Genomic DNA, 11773 nt, shown 5'->3' on the forward strand with positions numbered 1-11773 from the left:
TTTGAATTTCTGATCGGCTTAACGGCTCTGGCGTTTAGTACAGAGAAAGCTATGAACTCTGCAGAAAAATGATCGTCTATTAATCAGGCCACTATATAATAAAAACATAACGACTTCGTTGGCCTACTTCTCAGCGTGAGAAATACAAGGTGTGGCGTGTGAGTGTGTGAATCTATGGAGCTAGAATTGTGTCTTTATTAGATGCGAGAAAATAAATGATCTGAGAGAAAAAGTTATCACACTGATAGCAAAAAAGCATTTCATGAGAGAAAAAAGAATATTTGAGAGAAAAAGTTTTCATACCAATAGCAAAAAATTATTTCTCAGTATTTTCTCATAGAACATCAAAAATATATAAAATTTAAATTTGTATAAATTATTTCTGAGAAAAAAAATCTCTCTCAAAATACTTTAAAATTATATTACTTCTCAAATATATATTTTTTGCTATCAGTGTGGAGAAAAAAAGTGTCTCTCTCAAAACGCTTTTCTTTGCTCTCATGCAATTTCTTGCTCTTGTGTCAGGATTTTGCTTTCGCTGTGTAAAATGTGTCATGGGCGGGGCCACGTTCCTATTGGCCAGTCGGGTGAGCATCGTCTTGTCTTGGGAGTCCAACTGAACCATTACAGCATTGTTCGGTTCACCTAAATAGATGCATCCTACTAGGTGAACCGAACAAATATTATTTTTTCTCTCATGAAATGCTTTTTTGCTATCAGTGTGATAACTTTTTCTCTCAAACTTTTTTTTTCTTCTCTCAGATCATTTATTTTCTCGCATGTAATAAAGACACAATTCTAGCTCCATACACTCCCCTGCACGCTGCTCACAGTAATCTCAGTCAGCTCTCTCCCTCTCCTCGCGCACAGAGTGGGTTACTATGGTTACGGGGACGCTCTCCGGGCTCTTTTCGTTTCTCTACTTTGTGCCTCCTCGATCCTCCGTCCTCCTGCATGTGACCCGGATATCGATCTCAGCACGTCATCTTGAAGGACGTCTCAATTCCACAAATGCATCTCGAGGAGAGAGGAGAGGGGGCTTGGCGGAGGAGCTATGAGCGAGGATGCACCGGTGGATCCTTTGCGGAAGCCTTTTCTGCACCTGTGACGTTTAAAAGAGGCGTGACACGGCCAGAAAATACAGCCCATGACGGGAGCAGGTTCTCTACAGCGATTCATAGGTTTTTTAAGATGATATTCCTTAATGACATTGAACCTTTATATGCTGTTAGCCTATATAATGTTTTGATCGATAGCTAAATATAGGCTATAGGCCAGTGATGCACGGTCTTAAAAATGACCATTTGGATTAATAGCGGGTGGGTGGAATAGGGTGAGGTGACACTGTGCCCATTTACGCACGACACACAGCAGCGTAACTTCATCAGTTATTTAAATTTGTCAGCGGGACACGCCGACACATCTAAAGTTAATTAGGTTAGTGTTCTTCTACACAGTCCAGGTTCATACAGTGAAACTGTTTGGCCGAAAGCAGCCGTCCTCCTGATCAGTCCTGAGCTCCATCAGAGTTAAACGTTTAAGTGTTTCCTCTGGTGCGTAGCTATGTTCTGTCAAGTTTATCATTTCAGTTGTGACCATATTGTTGCTCTCAACATACCTTATAATGTTTACTGCGACCTTGACATGTTTCTCCATGTCATAATGTTGACAGACATGTTTGTGGATTGTGAGGAAATGATCCGGAGCCTTTGTGTTTTGGTGCTGACAGCTGACCCACTCCTCTGACAGAGATCATAGGCTGGAACAGAACATGGGCAGGTGATGCATCTGTGCCACATGTTATATTTAATTGACGTTGCTTTAAAATGAGGGCTCTGAATGTCTCATTTCCTTTAATGCCTGTTACCTCGACTTCTCTCTCCTTGTGTCTCTTCCTCAACTCCTCCACTAACATGGAGGAGAACAGGGAGACAGATACTATTTTACATTGACTAGCACCTGTTGGTTTCCAGTTAGCACAAAACATACATTTAATTTTTTGAATTGCAACTTCCAGAATGGTGCAGTGTCACCATACACAGTGTACACATCAGGGCATAGTCTCTCATATGACCAAACTAACACCTTCAGATGTATAACGTATGATCTTTTCCCCAAAGCCATTCACGGAGACAACAAAATCCAAATATAAGGATTTTAGATCATCCCTAAGGCCCTAAAAAATTTCTTAAAGCTGAGTCAGAAAAAATAAGAGGACACAACAGAAAGACAAGTTTGAGTAAATGTTTTAATCATGTATAAAAGGGTTTGACTTTTATTTCAATATAAAACTGATGATGTGAATAGGTAAGGTAGATATAAATAGGAATTCTCATGAAAAAGAAAAAGAAGAGAAACCAAACAGCCCAAAGCATTACAAAGGTCACATATCAAACTGGATTTGAAAAAATACTGAGATTTTTTTTTTCTTGTGTGCATCATCTTGAGTTAATCCTCCAATGCAAATAAAAAGCAATGAAGAAGGTGCGTGAAGATGTGAATTGGATTGGGTTTTTTTTTTGATTGTTGCACTACCAATTAAAGATCACAGGACATGACACCACAGGCCCTGGATCATCTTGTCTGGATGTGCAATTGGCAAAGATCTGTGTATGGCAAGATGGGGAGGACTGCCGGTTGCTCATCTCTGTGGCTGCAATAGTGACCTCTACTGGTTGGTTGGGGCTACTGCATTGGGAGCAGGGGTGGGGGCATAGATCTCACAAGTCTGTAAAGTTAGGCTGCACCTCGGAGTCCAAATGAAATAATAGTGGGAAAAAAGAACAAACAAACACACCCTGTATTCCAGGAATACAGGGAATAAAAATCTCAAATGTGATATGTTGGAAAATACTAGAATATTACACACCGTCAAGACTGAAAAAGCACATCTTCCCGCCCACAGTCTTAACTCAAAGCCCTCTTATTAGCTTTTCAGCAAGTTTCAACCTCATATCCCTGTCTTCGTTAGTAAATAACACTTGCTCAGTTGTCATGGAGATGGCTTCGTTGAAAAATGCAAGTCACTTGGCAACAGCTCATATATGGTGACCAGGGACCCGCAGAAGCAGAACATCTAACCAGAGTCTCCAAGTCTCACAGAGCCAGCACCTCCATCCACTCATCATCTTAAGATCTGCTGCTACAACCTAAAGTCAGGACCGACGTGCAACAGCTGTGGGGAACACAAGGAGCCTGGATGAGAGACCAGAGGACATTGAGCAGGAGTCAGAGATCATTCAGGTCTGACACCAGAGGCCATCTTAGAAGAGAGGCAGGGTTTTCCATCTCCACCCATATGACCCCCTGCCATTATGTGAATGAAGTTCCACACTTAGGTCATGTGATGACAAGTGAATCTTCTCAACAACTTGAATTCCCCATGAAGACAATTCGAAGCAGTTGATAGCTCTGGAGAAAGCTAGTAAGTGAACCTTGAGCTTGACTATTTTGTTGCTGTATGCACTTAAGGTGAAGAATGAACTTTAACCTGCTAGCAGTTCATTACAACTGTGTTGTCTTTGTGGTCAGTGTTGATTTCTGTCACCAAACATCTTTACACATTGATGATGCGGGTGTAAAAACTAAATGAATGGGAAATTAGTAGCAGTCCACAAAAGAACACTGAGGGCGTATTTGTGTCAAATGTTGAAATGTGCAAACACAGAAACACATTCTTCTGTCATGATCTCATGTAACCTGACATTTATCCAATTTATACACTTCCTCATCCAGCTAGTGTAGGCTGTGAGAGACCAAGGCACCAGGAGTTCCCGTACTGAAACAGTCTGATCTGGATCATGTACAATCTGATCAGGCCCTTGAATTCACCTGGTTTTTAATGTTTTCAGTATTCTGTCTCATTATAGCAACACAAGTGGAAAGATGGGGAGGAGGCAACAAAAGACAAACACAGCGGCTGGAAACACAACTACAGTCTGGAACTGCTGCTACGTTTCCTCGGCTCTGCTGCCCCCTGCAGGAGGCCTGGAACATGACAGCACATGGACGCTGTGTCTTGTCTGTGGGCGTGCGTGCCAAGTAGAAATGTTACATGCACATTTTTGTACATTAAAGACATAGTATTCATAGAAATTTGTTCGGGTGATATCCCTTACACAGTCAGCTGTGTGGTGATGACATCACTGCTGACATCTGTACCTGTCCGTTCTAACAGCAGTTTGGTCATTTCTACAACAAGAGACAGTGTGATGATATTTCTAATTGTGGACACTCCGTGTCACTAGTACCCTGCCCACAGCACTGACTTCCTGTTTCTATACCAAACTAACTAACTGCTGCTGCTGGTACCTCTCCCTTCAGATCCTCTTGTTAAAATAAAATAAAAGATTATACTGATTTAAAAGATGCTTTTTGGCAAAAGTGCAAATTAAACCATTTGGAAAAAAATGATGCACCCTCTCTCTCTCTCTCTCTCTCTCACACACACACACATTTACACACACTCCTTTTTGGACAAGCTGTAGAAAGACGAGGCTTTGGTGTCCATGGTAACAGTACTTAGAGGAGGACACAGGGACAACCACCACTCTTCTTTTTGCCTGTGTGCTGAGCCTGAGGAGGAGGACACTCCATCTCCTGAAACCTTCTGTGGATGATGAAGAAGAGGACAAAGAGAAAGTCGTTCATGATTGAGTTCGCAAGGAGATGATGAACAAAACCATCTTCTCATCATCACAAAGTCTGTTCCAACTAGGCCTATGTTCTCTACCACTCCTCCTGTGTCTCCCCGTTCTCCTCCTGTGCTGTCTGTCTCCCTGTTCTCCTCCTCCTGTGCTGTCTGTCTCCCTCTTCTCCTCCTCCTGTGCTGGCTGTCTCCCTCTTCTCCTCCTCCTCCTGTGCTGTCTGCCTCCCTGTTCTCCTCCTCCTCCTGTGCTGTCTGCCTCCCTGTTCTCCTCCTCCTCCTGTGCTGTCTGCCTCCCTGTTCTCCTCCTCCTCCTGTGCTGTCTGCCTCCCTGTTCTCCTCCTCCTGTAACTAAATTTAGGTAAACTAAATAAGAACTATACCTGATAATTTGCACTAGCTCCAAGAAGACCTCATCCACGTTATAGCGATTCTTGGCTGAAGACTCCATGTAGTGGATCCTGTTCTCTCTGGCAAACGCCTGAGCATCCTCCCTGGAGATCTGCAGACAAAGCATACAATGACCTGTATGTTACTGTATTTTGAGATTAGCCCAGACAGAAGATAAAAGCTTTCAATAACAAATGTAGGAGCATATGTCTGAAACTGGGTTCGCTTCCCTCTACAAAAAAAACCAAACATATAGCTAAAATGAAAGCTGCCAGCTGCGATGAATTGCACCTTCACACTGGTCGGGGCGTGCTGCAGCGCACGTACCGTAGGTCGGCTGACATGGCTCTGAATTTACAAGTGTTTTGGACACTGCACAAAAGAGTTGAACGTCACTTCCTATGTCCCCTATGTGGCGCTAGAGAACACCCACAAATCATACGGTACCTCCCACTTCTACAAGTGTGGCCCACAACGTCAATATTATGTAGCTGCAGTTTCAGGACCCCCGCAATCCTGGGACCGCAGTTCTAGGACCGCAGTTCTTTTGCTACAACGCCATTCTAGTGTAGTGGTGGTGGTAATGCACAGCAACCGAAGGAGGTTAACCCTGTCTGCTAGCACGGCCGATGTCCGCAGCTGTAGGGTTAACCGGTCGACATGCATATCAATGCAATCAATATCTTTAGTTTAGGCACACACTCGGTGATGGCTGTGGTAAGGATACTTGGCTTCGGGGGCATGTAGCGGTTGTCGGGCCTTGAGTCTTACATGTGAAGTTTGGGGCAGATTGGATAATGGATACTCAAGTTACAACAACTTTTAATGAAAAGCTTCACAAAGAATCATCTATGTGTTAAGGCTTTTCTCGCCAAATGTGAAGTGGTTGTGGTCAACCTGCCAATAGTATTATATCACAGCATGAAACTTGTCATTTCCTTTTGCCAGTAGGTGGCGCTATGAATACGACTGAATATTAAGAGAGGCGGGACCCTTATTAAACAAGTAAAGTTTGGTACAGATTTGAGCACGTACACTAAAGTTACAACAACTTCCTGTTTCCTGGAGAAACATCCACGCCATCCCACGGACACACCCTTCAGTGAACCTTTTATTGCCAAAGGGTTTAGATTGCACTGTGAAAATTTGAAGTTGATATAGTTAATTATGTAGGAGGAGTTTGTTAAAGTACAGAGCCTGTAAATAGCAAAAATTGCACTTTGAATTCAAAATGGCTGACTGCCGGTCTTTTTTGTGTCTTGGGATGATAAATGTACTCCTTGGTTTAAATTTTGTAGGTGGCACTATGGAGCCATTTTGCTACAGCCATGCCCATAGGAGAGAAAAAAAAATCCTTCCATTTCAACACGTTTTGTGCTTGGGCTGTAATAAATGGTAAACGGTCTGTACTTGTATAGCGCCTTTCTGGTATTCCGCTTTGAGTGATCGCATTCACCTTCAAACACTGATGGCAGACTAGAGAGGAACCAACACACACATCGGGAACCATTGGGAGCTCAGTATCTTGCTCAAAGACACTTCAACAAGCTGACTGTAGGAGCTTGGGATTGAACCACAGACCTTCTGAGTAGTGGATGGCTCGCTCTACCTCCTGAGCCACAGCCACAAAGTAAGAGGTTTCTGTTGCTTCCATGATATATGCAGATAAATTGGTGTTGTCAATTTGACTATACAGTAAAACTTCCCATCCCGGGCATTGATTTGCTTAAATCACTGAACTCACCCTGCCTGTATTTGGGACAGGCGGAAGGGTATAGTGCGGTACGGTAAATCTGAAGGAATTATACTTTGGTGCTCATTGTTTCTGTAAAATGATTGAACTGTGGAGAATGAAACCAATGTGTAGCATGTCCATACTGACAAAAGTTTAAACATTTATACTGGTATGCACGATCTAAGCAGAACTACCTCAAGCAGGTGACACGGTGGCCTCCAAAAGGTTTTATACATCCAAAGAACTTCTATAAAAACCAGACCAGGCTTCTAATTGAGACCAGTGTTTATTTGTCAAAACATGTAGCCACACAGGCCAGTAAAAGGGACAGGCTTCTAATTGAGACTAGGCTTTTAATGGAAGTTGCATGGTATATGTCTGCACTCCACCATATTCCAGGAACAATGGGAAAGCTACCTGACACCATATAGATGCATGAGGGTGTTACTTACCACTCTCTGCTGTTCCAAGTCAGCCTTGTTACCAACCAGTACCATGGGGAAGTCATCTCGGTCCTTCACTCTCAGGATCTGGGTGTGGAATTTCTGGACCTCATGGTAGCTGTTGGGAGGAGAGAGTGAGCAGTCGCAGTGTCAACAATCAACGATTCTGATTTACAGGAAAGAACACAGTGCATGTACAGGAAACAGAAACAATAACAACCAATCAAATCTTCCCAAAACCGGTGTTGACCCAGTCATTAAACAGGTCTCCTTCAGTTAGTCATGTCTGGGTATGTTTACATGTGCACAGGAATTACAAAAGTCACTACTGTCTGAAAACCCCCACTCCGTTGACACAAGAGAAAATATTGCCAATGCCAACACAATACTGCCAATGCCAACACAAGACTGTGCCGTATAGATGAATATTTGTGTAGGTGTGAACGACTAACCACAGAGCTTTGGCGTGGTGAAGCGCAGGGTCTTTATTTAATGAACTGACAGACCCCGTTAATACAGCCGGAAAATATACTGGTTTACATTCAGCTCAGCTGCAAACCACATGAAAACTTCAAAAGCTACACAGAACAGGGGTTGACACAACCTACCAATCCCCCAGCAAATGTTTTGCAACACAGACTATTTTCTCACATACTTTTAGAGTGTGTGTGTGAGACATGTGCATTAAACGAGTTTGTGGTTTTGTTGTAACAGAATGCACTCAAATGTGCAGATATCCTTGATACTGAGTGCACTCCCTCTGTGTAAATAACAGCTGGACAGCGAGTCCTCACGTCAGTCTCACCACCAGCTCGCTGCACTTCCTCATTAGCAGGAAGACAGACCGTCATAACACAGGAACCATTCAGCAACCTGTGTCCATCTCTGAGGAACATGTTAAGCTAGAAGCACCCATCTGTAAGTGAAAGTTACACACACACACAGACACCAACACTTTCCATTACCTGCCCCGGTCGTTGAGCGCAAACACCAGTAAGAAGCCTTCTCCTGAGCGCATGTACTGCTCCCTCATCGCCCCAAACTCCTCCTGACCTGCTGTATCCAAGACTGAGACACACACACACACACACACATTTTATTAAAATGCAGTACTTGCCTGTCGTGACCAGTCCTTAACAGACAAAGCTGGAACACATGAATGATGCAGGAAACAGCATTTGCTAGTTATGTTAAGATGTGGTTATTGGTGTTGGTTCATGTTTATAATGGTTGTGCTGAAACATCGACATGGTTGGAAGATGAAGGTGTCCTGACTGTACTGTTAAGATGCGTGGGTGGAGGGAAGCCCCAGTTTGTGTCTCTTGTGTTTTATCATTACAATCGTGCCACTAAGCTAAGCGTCTGTTTTTTCTGAATGATTAACGGTAAACGATTTGTTCTTGTATAGCACCTTTGTAGTCTTGCCACCACTCCAAGCGCTCGACCCTACATGTCACATTCACCCAATCACACACATTCATACAGTGATGGCAGAGGCTGCCATGCAATGTGCCAGCTGCTCAACAGAAACAGAAACTAATCATTCACACACACACACACACACACTCACACACCAATGGCACAGCCATCGGGAGCATTTTGGGTTCAGTATCTTGCCCAAGGACACTTCAACACACAGACTGAAGGAGCGGGTGATCAAGCTGTTGACCTTGACCTGCTTGACCTCTGAAGAGCTGTCTAAACCCCATATGGTCGAATCTGGATAAAAACACATCTGCTCAATAAAAATTCTTTGTGATGAGCTTTATAAGTTGGAACTCTATTTGCTGATCCAAAAGATACTTAACTGTATGCCAGGATAATAAATAATGGAAAGAAACGCTAATATAGACAAAACAATGATAACAAAACTTTCAGATTTTGGTTCATGTCGTACAGATCAGTCAGTGAGATTTCAAGATACCGTCTTTGTTTGGATTAGGAAACAGAGTCACAACTTAAGAAACGAGTTATAGATCTTTTATTTTTATCTAGATAGCTAGAAGAGTCTTTGAGGGGTTTGGAAATGCATTTAAAACAGAAAGTTTTCTTTAACAACCATCTGGGTTTTTCCAGGGATTGAATACAACGTAATGTAACGCTGCATGAGCCAGTGACTAGACGGAGCACTTGTGTGTAATAATGTGCAGGGCCCTCCCTTTACACCACCCACAGCAACATGTGTTGTTGCAACATCTGTGAAGACACTGGGAGACATAATAAGCGCTCCAAATATCCAAATCAAATCCTTTAGAGATAATGACTTCCTGCTGCCTCTGTTCACAGAGAAGCTTAAATATCATCTGTCTCATGGGGTCTTCAGTAGTGTTTGCTAAGGAAACAGAGGAGATTCTAAAACCGGAGTCAGATCTCCAGTCCTGTAAACACAAGTGGAAACAGATAAAGAGAGCCAGACAAACAGCAGCTCTGCAGTGTTCATCTGTATACATCTGATGATTCACATATTACTGTGTGGTGAAACAGCAGTGTGGCCCACAGCCTGACTCCATGCAGCAACACTGGCCAAGTACAAGTCCTAACAAGGGAATGAAACATCCAGAGAGCAAACACACTGCCTGTGTCATATCACATCAGGGTGAAACACACCCTCTGCTTTCAAACAAAGCCTTCCACACACCCTGCAATCACTCTTACAAACAGCATGAAGCACGGATTCATGTCCAGTGTGACGGGGCCTTACTGTCAAGCCGGGTCTCCTTTCCGTCCACGGTACAGATCTTGGTGTAGGAGTCTTCGATGGTGGGGTCGTAGTCTGACACAAAGTAGGACTGTGGGAATAGAAAAGATGCTGTACATTCATTCAGGAGTGCTACAAAATCCTGCAGTAAGATAGGTCTGTGTGAGGTGGATCATAACTAATTTCATTTACTCAACACATTTCACAGGCAGTTATTGTACTTTTTACTCCACTACATTTGTCTGCACAGATTTTACAAACAGTGTGGTATTGTTCCTTTAATGTGAAGACTTGTTACTGCCTGTAACAGGACTTTCGCCTTTACTGTAGTGTCCAAAACAGAGTTGTAGCTCAGCTGTTTTTTGGCTTTGACAGCAAAATCCCTATCTCTGTAGCTGACGTGAACTTGCTTCTGCCACAAACATCAGCTAACCGTGGCTTTCTGAAGCAACGGACGCCTCGAGGGTAGAAAAACCACATTCAAAAGAAAACGTGGCCAGTGACAACAAAGTTTTTTGAGATCTGTAATCAAGTACTAAAACTGCAATGGTCATTTATCTGACCAGCCATGGTTAGTTGGTAGTGCGTTGCTGATGAAATGAGCCTACACTCTTAAAACAGCACACAAATAAAATATGTCTGTTAAATGGCCAAATACTGCTACTGCTTGTAAATCGGAGAAATACGGGAAATCTGAAGAATTAACCCCAGGAGTGGAGTCTCTCGTGTAAATCGTGAGGCTTGGCAAGTGTGGTGATAGAATTCATAGTAGCATGTATAGCATGTAGCCTGCTCAGACAAGTCACGCTGGGTTTAAATGCTTATGGCCCACAGAATAATGAACCGATAGGAAATAAGCGCTTTCTTCCATAGATTCTTGCCGGAGTTGTTGACGCTGTGGATACCGACACATCAGTGGGCTAAACCCAAATTCCCAAACAGCAGAAGAGTCAATTGTCTTGTTCACTATTCATGAGGCTGAGCGAGAGAGAGCGAGCGGCAGGTGAATGCAGCGGAGCAGAGCAAAAGTTGAGCGGGGAAGTTCAGCAGTAAATGTACAGTGTAGGTTACAGTCTGTCGGAGAAGAAAAGCTGCAGCTGAAGCTCCTGTGTGTGTGTGTGTGTGTGTGTGTTTCCCAGATGGAAAAATGAAGGGGGTTATGTCTTGTGTTGTACATGTCAGGCAATTTCTGGTGTAGTCTGCCCAAATTGAGGACGTACACTACACTACATCAGCTCAATACACCATCTCTGTAGCAGTTTATTAGAAAGAGGAGCGTCTGTTTTGAATGCATTGAAAGTCATACTTTTAGGATTTCTAAATACCCTGATACACCGTGGTACCGCCCAAAGCTTACTGCTGACATTTTCTACGCCATCCTTAATGAATTTTGAACATGTTTTATTGCTTTTATAGCTCTGATGCTTTGACTTGTCTTGCTTGTAGCTGGACTTTCGTGTGTATTGCATTGAGGCAATCCAGCCAGACAATTAGAGGCATGAAGGAAAACTGTGATCATTAACAAGTGAACGTACTGACCTGTGCTGCACCGAGCGTTTCGACGGTTCAGAGGAACATCACGCCTGCATGCTCACATTTGTCAAAACTTGTTACTGCGTAGTTCCAATAAATAAAAAGAGGTGACGGTCACCTTGATGGAACAGGCCTACCTACTGCTAACACATTTCAAGTTGATTTTCACAGGCTACAGGATGGGAATGGAAAGGTAATCCTATCGGCCTACACAATTGCTGCAATCTTTATGATGGGGTTAAAGGTTGAAATTAATGGCTTTATGAATCTCTGCTTTATAGATCAGTAATAGGCCATGAATGTGAACAACGATTTGGGGTTGCCAGGTT

General features: G+C 43.1%; 1 protein-coding gene across 1 annotated transcript in view; it reads right to left on the bottom strand.

Annotated features, from left to right (window-relative positions):
- Window positions 1–2230: 2230 nt before the first annotated feature.
- rras (RAS related) overlaps window positions 2231–11773 on the bottom strand; it is an 11434-nt gene continuing 1891 nt past the window's right edge. The window contains exons 2-6 of the mRNA XM_046029944.1: window positions 9915–10002; window positions 8179–8281; window positions 7223–7331; window positions 5029–5147; window positions 2231–4609 (exon numbers count right to left, since the gene is read on the bottom strand). Coding sequence (XP_045885900.1) covers window positions 4522–4609; window positions 5029–5147; window positions 7223–7331; window positions 8179–8281; window positions 9915–10002 — 507 coding nt within the window. The 3' untranslated portion in view covers window positions 2231–4521. The remainder of the gene's footprint in view (window positions 4610–5028; window positions 5148–7222; window positions 7332–8178; window positions 8282–9914; window positions 10003–11773) is intronic.

The sequence above is a fragment of the Micropterus dolomieu genome, linkage group LG02 (genome assembly GCF_021292245.1).
Source record: "Micropterus dolomieu isolate WLL.071019.BEF.003 ecotype Adirondacks linkage group LG02, ASM2129224v1, whole genome shotgun sequence".
Taxonomy (NCBI): domain Eukaryota; kingdom Metazoa; phylum Chordata; class Actinopteri; order Centrarchiformes; family Centrarchidae; genus Micropterus; species Micropterus dolomieu.